The sequence below is a fragment of the Corvus moneduloides genome, chromosome 4, assembly GCF_009650955.1.
Source record: "Corvus moneduloides isolate bCorMon1 chromosome 4, bCorMon1.pri, whole genome shotgun sequence".
In the NCBI taxonomy this organism is placed as follows: Eukaryota; Metazoa; Chordata; class Aves; order Passeriformes; family Corvidae; genus Corvus; species Corvus moneduloides.
Window position 1 is genome coordinate 67529028 of NC_045479.1, and position 17136 is coordinate 67546163.

General features: G+C 40.0%; 1 protein-coding gene across 2 annotated transcripts in view; it reads left to right on the plus strand.

Annotated features, from left to right (window-relative positions):
- Positions 1-17136, plus strand: part of DMTF1 (cyclin D binding myb like transcription factor 1) — a 29024-nt gene that overhangs the window by 10192 nt on the left and 1696 nt on the right. For both annotated transcript variants that reach the window (XM_032105858.1, XM_032105857.1), the window contains 11 exons: positions 1382-1458; positions 2891-3048; positions 3869-3901; positions 5020-5129; positions 5668-5896; positions 7471-7622; positions 9090-9305; positions 11754-11839; positions 12452-12610; positions 13347-13733; positions 16799-16946. In XM_032105858.1, the coding sequence (XP_031961749.1) occupies positions 1382-1458; positions 2891-3048; positions 3869-3901; positions 5020-5129; positions 5668-5896; positions 7471-7622; positions 9090-9305; positions 11754-11839; positions 12452-12610; positions 13347-13733; positions 16799-16946 (1755 nt within the window). The remainder of the gene's footprint in view (positions 1-1381; positions 1459-2890; positions 3049-3868; positions 3902-5019; positions 5130-5667; positions 5897-7470; positions 7623-9089; positions 9306-11753; positions 11840-12451; positions 12611-13346; positions 13734-16798; positions 16947-17136) is intronic.

The window sequence follows — 17136 nt, forward strand, 5'->3', positions numbered from 1 at the left end:
GATAAGCAGTGGAGGAATGCCAGTATGTGTCTTCTTTTACAGTAGCTCAGAGTTTGGCACGTGTAGTCTGAGGTCATCATTTTATAGCAGTCTCCACCTGATAATGCTTTCTTCCCAGACCTGTGGGCAGGTTACGATATTCTTGACTATGAATATGCAAACATGTGAAGTGCAGAATAAATGTCCTTTCCTAAAATAGTTTAGTATTAAAGCTTATTCCATGTAAAGAGTAGCAGTCTCCTATTAAATCAGTTTAGAGGCTTGGACAGAGGTGTGAATTACAGTTACAGTTACAGTAATACATTATTTTTCTGTCTCTGTAGCTGTGGAAGAAGAGATTGAAGCCGTGGGGCACAGGAAAAGAGTACTCTCTCACCAGTTCTAGTGGAATTAGTAATAATGCCTGTACTTTTCATTATAATTGGATTTGAGTAAACAGTCTCTTTGGTGTGTTCTGTCTCTCAGCTCTGGTAATTAGCAGGCTGAGAAGGAAGTACCCTGATTTTCCTGAGCAGAGGTGGGCAGGTAGCCAGCACACACCAGTATGTAAACTGGGTCACACCAGCATAAGTGTAATTAAAAGTATGGTATGACCATAAGGGGAAGAAAGGAAAATTTAGAGGAGTAATGTTTTAATGTTTTATTGTTAGATTTCAGGTTTGAAGTTTTCCCTCTGACTAAAGTTGGTTGGGTTTGCTTTTAAAGCTTAGCTGGCATTGTAGTTTCTAAGGGCATAGACAGAGAGGAAACGTTATTGTTTGTTTCTATTGGTTTGCCGCTTTTATTTGGGAAGTAAAAGACTCCCCACAAATTTTTATCTTGCCTGTGACCTCTGAGAATTACTCCCAATGCAAAAAAAAAAGAGAGATGGGGACCAGTTTCTCAAAAAAGACTAAGTGGAGCATTTACCTCTATGAAAAGCACTCACAGTAGGTGGCACTACTCGCATGTTCAGGAGCGTTAAGGCATGCAAAAGAACCCGATGTTGTTGCCAGTTCCTCAGGTAATACTCTGAGTCACATTTTATGTTCCAGCTTCTAGAATCATTATGAGTGCATGGAAATCTCAGCTGTCAGTTTAAAGACAGAACTTTCCTAGTTGCAGCTGAAGAGAAAGTCTGAAAATGTGACTTGACAGCGCATAGAGGAGCTCACGTTCTGTTTTTACAAATGGGATGTTTTTGAAATGGAATCTGACTCACGTTATTTAAATATTAGTTGATGGTTACTGTCAGTTATGAAATAACATCTGTTTAAAATTAATTCTAGTTATATTTTTAGTTTTTTCTGTTTTAATTGCAGCATGGGTCATGTTTTCAGATACTTCTGTTCTTGCTGTTTTTCTGGCCTTCACTTCAGTAGTTTGTCATTTCTTTTTTCAGGCCATAAGTGGAAGCAAGGGATGTGGTCAAAGGAAGAAATTGACATTTTGATGAGTAACATTGAGCGTTATTTAAAGGTATGTTTAGAGTATGTTCCCTCCTTGTTGGTGTGGTGATGCAGTTCCTGCTAGAAACCAACTTTGTTTAGTACTTCCCAGAATACACAATAAGTGTTTCAGATTGGTTTGTTGTAAAAATGATCATTACCCATTTGACATACATTAAAAAAAATTATTCATAGACAGGATTTAAGTACTACTAAATGTAGCATTGCTTTTAATTTTATACTGAGTGCAGCCCATTTTGAACATTCTGACATGACATTTTACATGGTTAAATCTTTCTCTGATTATACATTGAGGACTCATAAAAGCTTTGTTGAAGATGGTTGAAAAAAATTGCACTAGCAGTAGAAATAATTCTCCTTAGTGAGCACTGAATACAACTTCCAGCCTTCCTTGGTGCCAAGTCTGTGATTGTGTACTTCACTAGCAGGATGCCTGTGTCTGCTTTCTTCCCCTTAAATTATTAGGGTCAGAGTTCAGTGCAAATGGGCACATGGTAAACACACTAACAGTGATAATTGCCCATGAGTCATATTTGTGGTAGGTTTGCAGCTGAGAATATTTGAGCTGAGCCCTAACAACTGAGAATATACAGCCTGGATATTACAGTTTCACCATCCTTCGCTTATGGTTTTAAAAAAATCCCTGAATTCAGTGTTCATTGGAATAAAAATCCGCAGTATTAGTTGTAGAGAGTGTGTCTGCCCCCACACATATTAGAGTTTCTGCCACAAAATCATTAATGGGTAATACTATGTTTTAAATCTAGTGAAGCTTTTTTAAGCTAGCTGAATAACTTTTCTGAGTTACTGGTAAATCATTCGATTCATTCTTTTTCCACTTATCTGCTTTCTTGTCCTGCTTTGAATAATTGAAATATAGTGATTCTTAGTTTAAGCTGAAGTTAAGCTTTACTGTTACACTTCATTGCAGTGGTTTTGTATTGAATTTGAATTTCCGTCAGAGCAAGAAGAGTAGTTTAATTGAAAGAAATTGCTTTTGCATAAGGAGTATTTAAAATTATGTAATAAATTGGTATAGCACTGTTTGACAGCCTTCTCTTGTATGGCCCCAGGCTAATTCCACCACAATACATTTTCCATGATGTTATATATGATGGTTCAATTTTTGATCTAAAATGCACATTGGACAGATTTTTTTTTTCTTAAATGTGGACAGGAGTTAGAGCTTTTGTGTCTCCCTGGACTCCAACGTAAAAAAAACCAAAACAACAAAACCTACTCTTCAAGGATTTGTATTTGTGAGAGCTAATCCATAAATACTCAGTTTTACTTTCAGACTGTAGTATTTGTGATACACAGAAAGTTGCATAATGGCTTCAGTTCTTGTGTTCTACTTCTTGATTCCTAGGAGACTTTATCTAAGGTGTTTTGTTTGTGGTTTTTGTTTTTGTTTTTTTTTTTTTTTAAATGCTTTGTTCTAGGCCCGTGGAATAAAAGATGCCACTGAAATTATATTTGAAATGTCAAAAGATGAAAGAAAAGATTTCTACAGGACAATAGCTTGGGGTCTGAATCGGCCTCTCTTTGCTGTCTATAGAAGAGTTCTTCGCATGTATGATGACAGAAACCATGTTGGAAAGTATGAAACCTTCTAATGCTGCATGGTTTTATTGGTATGAGTAGGGTCATGTATTTATGTTTGACATGTTCCATGTGAGACAAAATTTTAGCCAAACAAACCTCGATCTTCCTAATATGTCACCTCTACTCAATTCTGATAGATCAGCCATGACAATAGTTGTGTTCAATTGATGGTATTCAATGACAACTCTAAAAAACAAACAAAAATCCCAAAACAAAGGTGAATAACAGATTCTGACATGATGAGAAGACTTGGACACAAGCTTGGATCTTCTGAGATGTAACTTTTTCTAGACCTGTGACCTGGAAGTAACTGATCTTCACCTCTTATGCCCTTGCTTGCCCTTCTTTAAAACAGTGGTCTGGTGCCATCCAGAAAGGATATTATATTTTAATTTTTGAAGGTAGTTGAAAATTAAAAATACCTTCTCAATGCTGATTTGCTTTTTTGATGGAAAATCAGCTTTATGGTGATGGTGGACTGGGACAGTAAGGAAGAAGTAGCTGTTTATTTGAAAGACTAATGCAGAAAATTCTTATTTTATTCATAGGAGTAAGATCATGGAGAATGAGGAATTTTTCTGACAAATGAGAGGAATGTTATACCAGTTAACCTTAGAAATGCACTAATGTGGAAAATGGCATTTGTTTCTCACATTCTTCCAAAATATTCAGTCAGATTGTTTCTTACAGCTGGAATCCCTAATCTCTAATCTTAGCAGAACAACTAAATGTGTGCTGTGTGGTCAGTAAAATAAAATATTTATGCTGTATACTTTCTGTTTAAAATAATGTCTTTTTATTTACCTGTTGCTTAGGTATACTCCTGAGGAAATTGAAAAGCTTAAAGAGTAAGTCATCTTATGAACAAGGTCACTCTTTTTTGTTTGTATTTAGTAGCTTGATTAATTTTTAAAGGTTTCCTCATATGAAATCGCTGAAGAATTACAAATAAATTTGACTGCTCCAGCACTATCCAAAAATAGTGGTTACTATCTAAAGAAAAATGAAACTACATTTGGATTCTTTTAAAATTGTTTTCTAGTGTGTGTTCAGGACCTAACAATATGCAACGAAGTTCTAAAGCCAGGCTTCTCTTGTAACTGGGAATGTTTCCGATTTTTACAAGCACAGTCAATATTTGTGGTTATGAGAAACAGAAATGCCATTTCTTCAGGAAATCTGAACAAAGGTTATTCCTAATGGAAGTGGCAGGGCAAGAGTAGGATCTCCCCTAGGAAGTATTACAGATACATAAACTATCAGTACAGCTCAAAAAGCCTAATTTTGAGTAGGAACCTGATAGATCAAGGAGATGGGGCTGCAGACTTTATCCCCTCCTGCACATTTCCAGGGTTGAGCAGTTGGAAGAAACTGTTGGACTGAAGGAAGGAAGGGGGTCTATTGCATTGCGTTGATGAATCTGTTTGGATCAGTTCAGCTGGTTTGTGTCATTCACAAGGTGCCTGTGGTTCCGGATGTGTCAGAACTAGTCATGGATCAACATTTTAAGCAACCTGCTGTCATGTGAAGGAGGAAAATGATTGTTAAAATGATGAACATGATTATGCAGTGTTTTGCTTAATTTAAATTGTAGGATGCCTGGGTTTTCATCGAGCATTATTTCAATTTCCAAGTGCTCTCTACACCACCTGAGAATCATTGAGGAACCTGTATGGAATGGAAATTGGCTATTTATCTAAACATTCATATTGTGTTTAACACACTCATTAAGCCTCACAAGACAGATATTAAGCATTTTATAAGTGTCTTGTGGCTTAGCTGGCCCAAAAGACTTCTAGAAACACATAGGAAAAATAGAAAATATTCATAATGAAGTAGCAAAGTGATTCCCCATTCTGTCTTTAGGCCTGTAAACTGCATGTTCATGCTGTTTTTATTAGAGAATATTTGATATTTTGGTAATTTTCTAACTGGATATAGTGCTAATGAGCACGTTTCTTTTTAGGCTGAGAGTAAAGCATGGTAATGATTGGGCCACAATAGGAGCTGCCCTGGGGAGAAGTGCTTCATCTGTAAAGGATCGATGTAGACTGATGAAGGATACCTGCAACACAGGTGAGGTAAATGCTGGTGTCAGAAACGGATATTCTGTTTAAAATTCTGTCCTTTGTGTCTAACAGTTATAAACTTACATTGTATGTTTGGTGTCGAGAGAGACAGATGCACTTCAGGAGTAAAATACTATTTATGTTTTAATGTATATATTCAAATACAAAGGAAAATTTAGGCAGACCTCATGTGATTAATGTCCACTAAATTGTTGTGTGGTTAATTCACTCCAGCTAACGCAGTTCAGATAGCTTGGATCAGTTTGCTTTGGTCCCTGTTTGGACAAGTTCTGTGTGGCCTCATTCATCTGTGAGAGAGAAGAGATAAATTTGGCAGCAGAACAACAGAATCGTTGATTTGTTAATCAAGAATGGATATAATATAAATTGTTAATAATTAAGACCAGTTGCTTCTTCTTCACAAGTCAATATTTACGTCTGGAATAAGGTGTTGGACATGGAAGTTAAGTGTCTGCTGGCATGTTACGGATCAGGACAGAGGGTATCTGCTGCCAGTTAAGTTGGAGGGCTTCTCACTCTTTCAGGAAAGTGGACGGAGAAAGAAGAAAAAAGACTGGCAGAAGTAGTGCACGAGCTGACAAGCACAGAGCCAGGTGACATTGTCACACAAGGTGTGTCATGGGCTGCTGTGGCTGAACGGGTCGGGACGCGCTCGGAGAAACAGTGCCGCTCGAAATGGCTCAACTATCTCAACTGGAAACAGAGTGGCGGCACCGAGTGGACCAAGGAGGATGAAATAAATCTGATCTTGAGGTTTGTTATTTTAGTTACTTTTAAAGGTGTGTAATATGTGTTGCTAGCAGGATTCCATTGGGGTCCATTTTGCTGGTTTCCTAGACACTGAAAATTCTAGAATCTTCCAAAAATCACTGCTGTGTTTACAGTTCCCAGAGATTTATTATTGAACATATTTTTTGTTTTTTGTTTTTTTAGTGAATGTTAGTGTTCGTGAAAGGTGTCAGATTGAAAACCCTGGAGACTGAAGTCTTCTTTATTCCACAGAAAAGGTACAGCACAGGCAGCAAACCGTGCAAGCTTCCCACACGTTGCCCCACCGATGCGCTTTAACCCTTAACTGGAGGGTAGCTCAGTCTCCCTGCCCGTTCAGTCCTTGGCCTCTCTGCTGAGATGACCAACAAGGGTCAAGTGTGGTGGTGGTTTCTGTGATGTGGACCTCTTGTCTACAAAGACCTAAACTGAGACTGCAAATTAATTTCATGTAGGCCACCAAACACTGATTGGATATCAGCATCTCTGACTACATTTGAACTGGCAACCTGGTAGTGACTTTGGAAATCTTTGCTCTCTCCAATCCTCCTCCCATTTTGAATGCCTTTAACTCAGGCTTTTTAGCCAGTGGATTTTTATGGTTGGGTGGGAATAAAAAGCCAAGACATCCAGGGATTACTTACAAAGCAGTATTAACAAATTTACTGAAGCTGTTTGACATGAACTCAAAATGAGGAGCCTGATTCCACATTTCAGAATGTGCTGGGTATATTTCTTAGTATTTCTGGTTTGGTCTGTCCAGATATCATTTACTCATCCTACAGGGTTGGTTTTGGTCGTTTTTTTAATTTTTACTTTTTTCTTTCTTTAGCTTGCAAGAGTGCTCTTGCTTTGTCTCTGAAGAGGACTTTTCTTAACTTCCACAAAAATATTTTCCCCTCACTATTCACCTCTCTTTCATATGCTCCATGTACAGATAAGGGCAATTCAGAGATTTTTAGTGATTTCAGATTCTGGTAGAGAAGACTGTCCCTTATGTGGAGAGCCTGGTGGGATTGATTTATGAGAAAGTGTTTAATGCTGTAGTTAACTTCATCTACTTTGGCTAAGAAGCATCTGAGAGAAGGCAAAAATCTGTGTTAAGGATGGATGGTTGTTACTTAGAAGAAAACAAATATCATAACATGAAATTAATTAAGTGAAAGTTCAGAGTGAATCTCAGGAAGTACTTCCTGCCATGGAGATGTGTTTGGGGAATGTTTTTTCAAAAAGAAAAGATGCAAGTACCACCACTTGGAATGCTTCACGATAATCTGATCTAAATCCTAATGTATAAGTAAATAAGGAGAATAATCCTGCATGGCAAGGAGATGGACTGGGTCATCTAACAGGTCTAGTCCATCTTCTGTTGTTTATGATTCTGCTTGACCTCTGGCAGCGTGGAGCCTTGGAAGCCTGTGTCGATTCCTGAGCTCTGGTGGGCTGGTCACTAGCATGTCATTCTGCGCTGTTACGTGTGACACGGCCGGACTAGTGCAACACCCCTGCCGGTCTGGAGGGAAGTTTCTAACAGGTCAACATCTTCTGTGTCCTGCCAGGATAGCGGAACTTGAAGTTTCTGATGAAAATGACATCAATTGGGATTTACTGGCTGAAGGATGGAGTAGTGTCCGCTCCCCACAGTGGCTTCGGAGTAAATGGTGGACCATTAAAAGACAGATTGCAAACCACAAAGATGTTTCATTCCCTGGTAATGTACTACTTGCACACTTATCTTCTGAAAGCCCCTTTCACATATGTCAAAGGAATAGGGCTGCATTTTGTTGTCTGCTTATAGCATTGCTGGCCAAAGAGCACATTGCTCCTTTGCTGGAAGTTACTGGCCCCTTGGATCTGCTGGCTGAATTGCTTCTAAAAGCAGTCCTTAAATGTTTCAGTCAAACAAGCCAAGCTGATGTGTACAACTAGACAGATTTTGCCACCCTTCTCACTTTGGCTAAAGTGAGAGCATGTATATATATAAGCAGCCCAGCTGGCAGATCTCAGATGATGCTCATCTTTGGTATGGAGGGCAGTGACCTCCTCAGGTGGAAGAGGATATGTATCTGCAGCCTAACTAGGGCCTCAGGTTAGATGTGTTGCCTTTAAGATGTTAAAATGTAATCTCTGACAGGTGCTGAGCCTTAGCTGTAGACAGAAGGTAGACCTACTACTAGCTGCAGTGAGGAGGTGGAGAGGAGTCGGGAGTATAAAGCTCCCCCAAATACATCTCATACCATTTTCCCATTTTGGCTTGGAGACACCTAGTGCCTAAGCCAAAGGGATGTTTGTGACCTCCCTTGTCTGACTTGAGGAGAGGAAAAAAAATCAAGAGAGATCAGTCATGTCATAATTAATGAAAGATGTAACTTAATGCACACTTGTGCTGTGGTTGACAGTGTGGTTATATATTAGTCCTGCCTGGAGGCTGCAGCTGGGAGGAGAGCCTCTTGTTACCACACATTAATAGGCAGCTGTTGCATCAAATAATTCATAATATAAATGCAGCACTGAATCAACAGACTCTGCTGTCTTTTCCCTGACAAAGGGAGATGTCTAGGCAGTTTGCTGTAATGAATATTAGAAAAGCTGAGGCCTCAGGTTTTGTAGCCTGCTGTTGCATCAGCTGCTCCCTCAGCAGGGCCAAAGCAATTATAGAGAAGAAGGGTGGGTGATTCTGTTGGAGCAATGGGCATCTTCATGCACAGGTGAAGAATTGTAATATAACCACTGTGGGATTCGTTGTCTCTTGCTCCCTGTTTTCAGTGACATTTCTGTCAAGCTCTCAAACAAATCTGCTTCTGTGGTGTAGAAGATTGGAGGATTTACTTTTGATAGCATCATTATACAAGTAGTGATACTGGCACTTGATTGTAGCTTGGGCATATACCATGCATCATTGTAGAGAGTTCCAGAATTGTATGGGCTGTGTGTTCTTTTATCTCCCCAAGCATCATGAAATGCCTGGGTTCCATGGGGAAATCTAGTTCACTGCAGTAGTTGACTATAGATGGTCTATGTATGTGATAAATTTCTAGTTTCTATGTCTCTGGAGATTGTTTAAGTTCCAGATTCTGTAGGATTTCGTTTGCTCTTTTCATCTTGGGTACATCACCAATTGTAGTATTTCAAATGTGCTTCTTCAACCTGCTTTAGCATGAATGTTTTTTTCTCTCAGTGCTGATAAAGGGTCTTAAACAGCTCCACGAGAACCAAAAAAACAATCCAGGGCACCAGCTTCCAGACAACAAATGTGGCAGTGGATTAGCAAACACTAACTCCAGCTCTGGGGTGCAGCACGTGCAGATCCGGGTGGCTCGCTTGGAGGAGAGCACGGGCAGTGCCCCGAGTCCCATGGCAGCTCTGCAGATCCCAGTGCAGATCACCCACGTCTGTAAGTACTGAAACCACTCACACAAAACCTGAAGCTTTCTCATGTTAAGGTGGTGGAGGAGGATTGAGTATGTCTTAAAAGAGTTGTATTAATTCTCCCTTGGTCTTGCCATAACTTCAGATGAAACATTTCTGGGTTCCATTTACCTGTTTCTAACTCTGTTAGGAAAATGCAGATATTGCTGTGACAGTAGTTCCAAGAAGCTGCAATTGGAGCACCTGGACACAGGTGTTGCAGGTGTGTCTGTGTGTGAGCACACAGGAGTTTGCCACATAACCTGTTCTTTGAAAAGCCCTCAGTACACAAACCTCTTAATGAAGATAGAGCATATATGTTTATTCCTTATATATGTTTATTCTGGTCACTCTTGTGTAGAACAATGAACATCGTGCACAGGATCTCCTTTTGTAAATTACGTAGACTGCTGTCTGTAAGTTCTGATGCAAGGAAGGTATAAGTGTTTTTTTCTAGTCCTGCTCTTTATTAGGCAGTTATTTCTAGACACAAACACTTGGAAAGTGTTAGCTGCCAAGTCACACCAACATTCAGCTAGTGTTCTGCTAAACCACTGTATTTTTTTTTAAGTTGGTGCTTCCCATGCTCTTAAGGATGAACTTTGGGCATTATCTAACATTGATTACCAGGTCTGCTCTGAATGTAGTTCTTATTGCTTGATTTTGTAACTAATCTTACTAAGTAACTCCAGTCACAGGCAGTCTGTCATCTGCACTGTGTATTGTTTTGCACCATTTGGCATTTGTAAATTTTATTAGGAAAAATTATTGCTTTGGTCTTGCTGATTACCAAATCAGTTACAGAATATTCTGAATTGGAAGGGATCCATGTGGATCATTGAGTCCCAACTCTTAAGTGAATGGCCTGTACAGGGGTTGGACCCACAACCTTGGCATTATTAGCACCCTGCTCTGACCAACTGAGCTAAGTTGATCAGGCTACAAACTGATTCTTCAGACTGTGACTGAATGGGCATTTGGCAACCAATTTTCTAATTTTATTAGATTAACCTGTATTAATCTATTTGTTAAGTACTATCTTCATTTTATGAGATTTATTTTCTAATTAGAATGACACATGACACCAAGCCAAGAACTTTTTATCTGTCATAATATGCCAGTGGTCTCAGACTTTGATGAAGCTTGATCGAAGCTGATGGGTTTTGATGAGCAGGCAAGAGGTGCTGGGATCCTGGAACCTTTAGTTCTTTCTGAATTGAACCCTGTAATGGTTATTTTGTGACTTGACTCGCCTCTGTCTGCCTAACAAGCCTTTTCCCCCATTTTAGTCTGGTTTTCTAAAGAATTTCTGGTTGTGTAATGCAAGTGACTTTTGTATTGTATGTTTCACAGTCCCATGAGAGCTGAAGCTATTAGCCACTTTCAGCTGCATTTGGTGGAAGGCTCAGGGTTTCAAAGGGGCAGTTCCTGAGGTTTTATGAATATAGCTGGCTGGGTGACTGACAGGCCACACTTTACAGCTCTGCTACTGAGTACCAGGAAATCTGCAGCAGGAAACCTTGAACATGGCACTACAACAACAAAAGCTTCAAAACTGGAGCTTTTATCTTCTTAAGAGTCCAAAATTACTGTATTTTGCAGCCGCAGAGTTTCTAGTGCTTGGGTCACTGTTACCATCTTGTAGATCTTTTCCCCTGGAAAGTCCCAGGGAGAGTATTTGGTTTCAGCTTCCTGGAACTTGTGATTTGTTTTTTAAGACTAAGTAAAAATCATAATTATGGTTATAAAGTTTTGGGTTAGAAGTTGTTTAGACCTGGTGATCTTAACCTGGTACATCAACTGTTTTCAGTGCTTTTTTTCACTGCTTTTAGAATTAATGGAGATAACTGCATAAATAGTTAACACAGTTGTAGTAATACTTACAGCTGTTATACACTGCAGTCATAACACATAGGTTAGGCAAATATCTTGTGAAGCATCTGATCTTTCATCAGGGTGGACATACTGTGGAGGGCAGAAAAGATTAAAAATACAAAAAAAAAAAAGAGGTCTGTGGGAAACACAACAGTATTAAGCCTGACACCAGTTTAAAGCAAGCAGTACATGATCCAAAACGTATCATTACACCAAAGGTATCGTTACATTAGAACCTCTTGCAAATCTCATTACAGAAAGTAATTAGATCACGTCAGAAACTTTGTTTTTCTGCTTTTATCTCTGTGTGCTTAAACCCATACTTAGTTTCTTTTGCTCTTTTGGATTGTAGAATGCTCTCTTTAAATAGTATTGTGTCTTGGGTACCAATTAGGGAACTTTGTCATTAGGATTGCAGCCAGTTTTCTTTTTCCTCATAGTGGAATTAACAGTTCCCTGCCATGTATTAATTATAGTATGTTATGTTCTCTGCAGGGCTGAACATTCTGGTTTACTACTTTCCTTTTCTTTTTTTTTTTTTTTTGCCGTCCTTTTGCAGCCTCAACCGATTCCCCTGCTGCTACTGTTGACTCTGAAACAATAACACTGAACAGTGGAACACTGCAGACCTTTGAGATTCTTCCAGTAAGTAACTGGTATTTGTTATTGTGGTTTTTTTTTCTTTTAAGCCCAGCTACTTCTTACACTATAGAACTGTGCATTAAAAAAAAATTCAAGTAGAAGGAATTTAAAAGTTCTAAAACTTATTTCTGAAAGTGTAATCCATTAGGGCTGCAAGGTAAACTGTGAATTACAGTTAAATGCTTTAAATTTGCATTAAGTTTTCCTTTGTGCTTGGATTTTTTTCTTTGTTGAAATCTGAAATAGAGGAGCCAGAGAAAGCTCCCAGCCAGTAAGGATTGTGTCAATTCCATTGTCCTGTAATTTATAGCACAGTTTCTCTTTAATCTCAAGGCAAAAGTAAGTTGAATTCATTCCTTTTTTACCTACTGTTGTACAGCATAATACAGACCTGATGGGCTCCTGCCCTTAATACTTGCCTTGGTAGCCCAGGGTTCTAGATGAGTTTTTTTGTGGTTTTTGAGTGCAGTACAGCAGTCAGTGCAGAAGGGATTGGATTGGATTGCTGTGGTGGTTTTCCAGGGGAGTTACAGTTAGGCTGGTTCATGTAAATCAAAATGCTCCAGTATGGCCTGGGCAGTGTGTTTGGGTATTAAAGCTGTGTTGTCTTCGTAGTCTTTCCACCTCCAGCCGACTGGGACACCAGGTACCTACTTACTGCAGACAAGCTCGAGCCAAGGCCTCCCTTTAACGCTGACAACGAGTCCCACCATGACCCTGACGGCCGCGGCAGCTCCGGCCTCTCCGGAGCAGATCATCGTTCACGCCTTATCCGTAAGAGCTCTGGGCGGGGACAGCTCCGGGCTTTGGGCACTGGGGGAAGGGGGACATTGTAAGGTAGGGCCCTGCACATACATGTTAAATTTGCAAAGCAGTTCTTAAGTCCTAACAATGTTACCTGGCTTAAAATCCTGAAGACTAAGATTTTGGGGGTTTGTGTATTGTTTTTAAAAAGCAACCTCAGGTTGCTTCAAAACTTAGCTTAGTCAGCAAGTTCTGAACAGGATGTCTCCATTTAGTGGCTTGGTCCCCAGCAAAACCAAATCTTGTTGTTTCATGATGTTTTCAGTTACTCTCACGAATAGATAATGGTTCACAACACTTCGATAGTAGTGCCAAGTATTGCTTTTTGGTAGAGGGAAGAAAGGGGAAGCAAACTGGAGATTGAATCACAAAAGTGATGCAAAATTCAGTTGAAAAAACCCTGACCTTTTGAATCTACAATGATCCTCACCTGAATGGTTGCCTCTTTCATACTGTTTTATTTTTAATTTATTTGTGATTTAAAGAACAGACGACACCACGTTCAGTCTACAGAGTTATCATTTAGGAACAGGAAAGGTCAACAGATGATCTGGGCTGACATCCTGTGTATATAAAACTCTAAACTACACTTAGCAATTTGAATCTTTTGCTTGTATTTGCTTGAAAGACTTGTAAATAGTTACAGGAAAGTCTCTGACCTTTTTGGGGGTTTTATTTGTCTCTTTTTTGCAAATGCTGCTCACAGCCAGAGCATTTGTTAAACACAAGTGACAACGTCACGGTGCAGTGCCACACGCCGAGTGTCATAATCCGCACTGTTGCTGCCGAAGACATCTCGTCCTCTGTCACCCAGACAGAACTGACTGTGGATTCAGACATTCAGTCAGCTGACCTGACAGATCCTCCAGACACCCTGGGAACAAATACTTTCCCAGATGATATCCATCAGTCCAAACTGAGTGACGAAGAGCAGTCAGCCTACAACGAAGATGATGCTTCCAAATTTAGCAGCAGGAATAGCAGAGAACTGATGGATGGAGTTATGGTAAGAACAGAGGAGGAGATTGCAGATGCCAGCCTGAAACAGGATGAGGATTCTCACTCTGATCTACCCAGCACGTACGTTACTGAGGTAAGGGAGGGCATGATACTTGATTTTTTCTCCACTTCTGCATAGAGAATGATTTCATTGTATCTTTGGGCTTTATGTTACGCTATTTGAAATATCTCAGTGATTTCATGTATATTGGTACTTGAAGGGAGGCTACAAGCAAGATGGAGAGAGACTAATTTATAAGAACATAAAGTGAAAGGACAAAGGGGGATGGCTTCAAACTGAAAGAGTGTAGGTTTAGATGGAGTATTAGGAAGAAACTCTTTCCTGTGAGGGTGGTGAGGCACTGGAACAGGTTGCCCAGAGAAGTGGTGGGCTGCCTCATCTCTGGAAGTGTTCAAGGCTTTGGACAGGGCTTTGAGCAGCCCGGTCTCGCAAAAGGTGTCCTTGCCTGTGGCAGGGAGTTAGAACAAGATGATCTTCAAGGTCCCTTCCAATCCAAACAGTTCTGTGATTCTCTATCAGTTCTACAAGTATTTGTTGAGATCCTGTATCCTTGAGCTCTGTTGGTATGAGTATGAAAGTAACAGCATCTAGTTTGGTACTGAGACTGATATGTGACTTCATTTGAAGCACTGAATACCTCACTAGCTATGGAGTCATTTCAGTACTCAGGGTACTTCTGAATGGTGACAGTGGAAAGCTGGAACTTTGGTGGCACTGAACAGTTGCCTTCATGTGATTCCTGTTTGATGCTGTTGCTTTAAACTGGGCTGTTAATTGTCCAACACACCTGCATCAATAGATAGATTGAACAAAGGAGGCAAAGTATTTAGGTTTTGCTTTATGAATCTAATAACATACTTCAAGATGTATCACAGTTTCCAGTTTGGAGGACTTCTGTTAAACGTACTGCTCCAGTCAAGTATCTGTTAAATGGGAATTTGAAGTGTTAAGCTAGTTCTCTCTCTGGCCTCAGATTTATTCATCTCTAACACCTGAGATGCAGAGATGAGTTTATCCAAATGATTACAGGTATTTGGATTGTTTATACTAAATTCCTCCATCTTTCACTTGTTGGAATTATGAAAATGACTTAAGTCACAGAAAACAGAGGTGCTAAAAAGAAGATAACACTCTTTAGTGGGTAGAAAATACTTCTTCCCTTACAAGTTTGATTAGGTTAGAATGTGGGAAAAGATGAGTTAAAGTGAAATACCCCATCCTGTTTTTTAAAACACTGTGCTCTACAGTAGCTGTATTTCTGCTTTGTCAGTCTTGAAAATCCATCACTGATCTGCTTTGGCTTTGTCTTTGAAGAAGCTTCTAATAGACAGTCCATATCCATTATGCTCTTACAAAAGGGAGAATCTTTGTACATCTCAAGTTTGCTACTACAGAAGCTTCTGAATCCTGCATACATATGAATCTGGGGATTATTCTTCCATTTTCCTCTTTCTGTGCCATGGTTGACATAATTGTGGTAAGATTTTCAACATTTGACACAGACCATCAGCTTTCTACTCTTAAGTTTAAAACTTCAGCTTCTCGAGGTAGAATTAATAAACTTTTGATATTAACCTAGTTCCTAATTTAGCTTTGTACAAATTGCTTATGGCTAGCAGGATATAAAACTATAAACTTTTTTTTTCTTTACAGAAAAACAAACTGAATTTGTAATTCTAATTTGCCTTACCCTTCTAGTCAGATTCAAGTTTGACATGTGTATTTAAATTCTAGGAAATAGTGAACTGTCTGTGAGTAATTCTCAGTAAAAAGTTACTCTAGAAAAACATGCCTAAATTTTGTTTTCTTTAAGTCAGTGTTATTTTTATGAGCTTGCCAGGGTTGTATTGTCACTGTGGGTGGGTAGTGGGAGGCAGGCAGTCATGCTGCAGGGTTTTATTATTTCTGGCTGGGAAAGGTGCCCATTTGCCACAATGGCTTCTTTAGTTTGTCACGCCTCCTCTTCCCAGTTTCGAGCCTTGCCAGCCCAGTGCTGCTGGTGGGCAGAGCTGTGTGCTCTGCAGAGAGCTGCTCCTGCAGGTCAGGCACATGGTGCCCTCGTGGATGGGACCTAGTGCAGTTCACTGAGCTGCAGCACAGGTTGTCAGCTTCTCTTCAGCAGCATCAGGGAAGGGGTTTTCAGGCAGCTGCCTTTGCAAAAACACTGTGGAGTTATGTAGGGAGATAAGTTTTCCTGACGAAACCAAGGTGGAGGAGGATTTTCTTAAACATAGAGGGCTGTGACCTCTCCTAAACAATTCCTGCTCCCTCTGAAAACAGGGACAAATCTAGGTACCTTCCACTGTGTCAGCAACAGTGGAAGGCATTCTATATCAGGAGTTCCTGAAGTTTGAACAAACCTTACACGTTACACAAAAAAGCTGGAATCCAAATATCTCTGCTGGTTCTGGCAGTACTGTGTAGGATGACTTTTCACTGTGTTTGTGGAACGAGGAGTGTGCTGTGACACTGAGTCAGCCAGATGTGTTAGTGCCATTCCAGTACCACAGGAGCCAGGGAAGAGGCAGCAGCAGCAGTTATGGTAGGCTGGGAAGAGAGTGAGGGTATTGACAACTTGTAGCTGGAAGGAATCAGTGTGTTGCCAATCTTCTGGTATCATGAGGTTCAGCAAAAATGTCTGGAGCCAACCTCCAGCCAGTGACAGGCACAGCAAATCAAGTGGGTCTTTGAGCTCTGTGTTCAGTTAACACTTGACAACAGGAGTTGTGAAACTTAAGGTAAAGCTGTTGTGTTTGTGGAGCAGGTAAATACTATGTAATGTTCTAGTTTCAGAACATCTAGACAGCAAGTAGTGGAAAAGCCTAATTATTCCTCTTCAGACAAAACGTATGACTTGCAAGGGAACGTTTTATCACCACCGTGTTTCCTTTCCTCTCCACCTGCCTTTATATTGCTCAACAGGGTGAAATTCTTCTCATACTGTTTTTGGGTGCCTGCACTAAAATGGAACATGTCCTGTAAATGCTGAAATAAACTATCTCAGGTGCTGACATTTCAATTTAATGAGATAAAAGTCATCCAGAGTGTGATGCTTACTGTGGAGTATGGCTGAGCAATGCAGGTTTTTGTTTATGCTACCAGGAATGCACTCTCATGGCCTATTCTGTGTTGTGCAGGACCTGGGTTCCCCAGCGATAGAAGAACAAGTTGATCAACCTACAATAGATGATGAGACTGTGCTTATTGTTCCTTCTTCCCATGGTTTTATCCAGGCAACGGATGATATAGATAGTGAATCAGTCTTGCCCTTGACAACTCTCACAGGTATGACAGTCCCTTTCATTAAAGCAGTATATAGAGCTTTTGAGTCTCTGCAGACAGTGCTTAGTGGATGCTTGCTTTCTCTTAAATAATTTTACATGTCAGTGCTGTGAAACTTCTAAGTACTCCTCAGAGGAAGGATCTCCCTGCAGAGCCCTCAGAGGGTCAGCAGTGATAGTGTAATACCTGATGG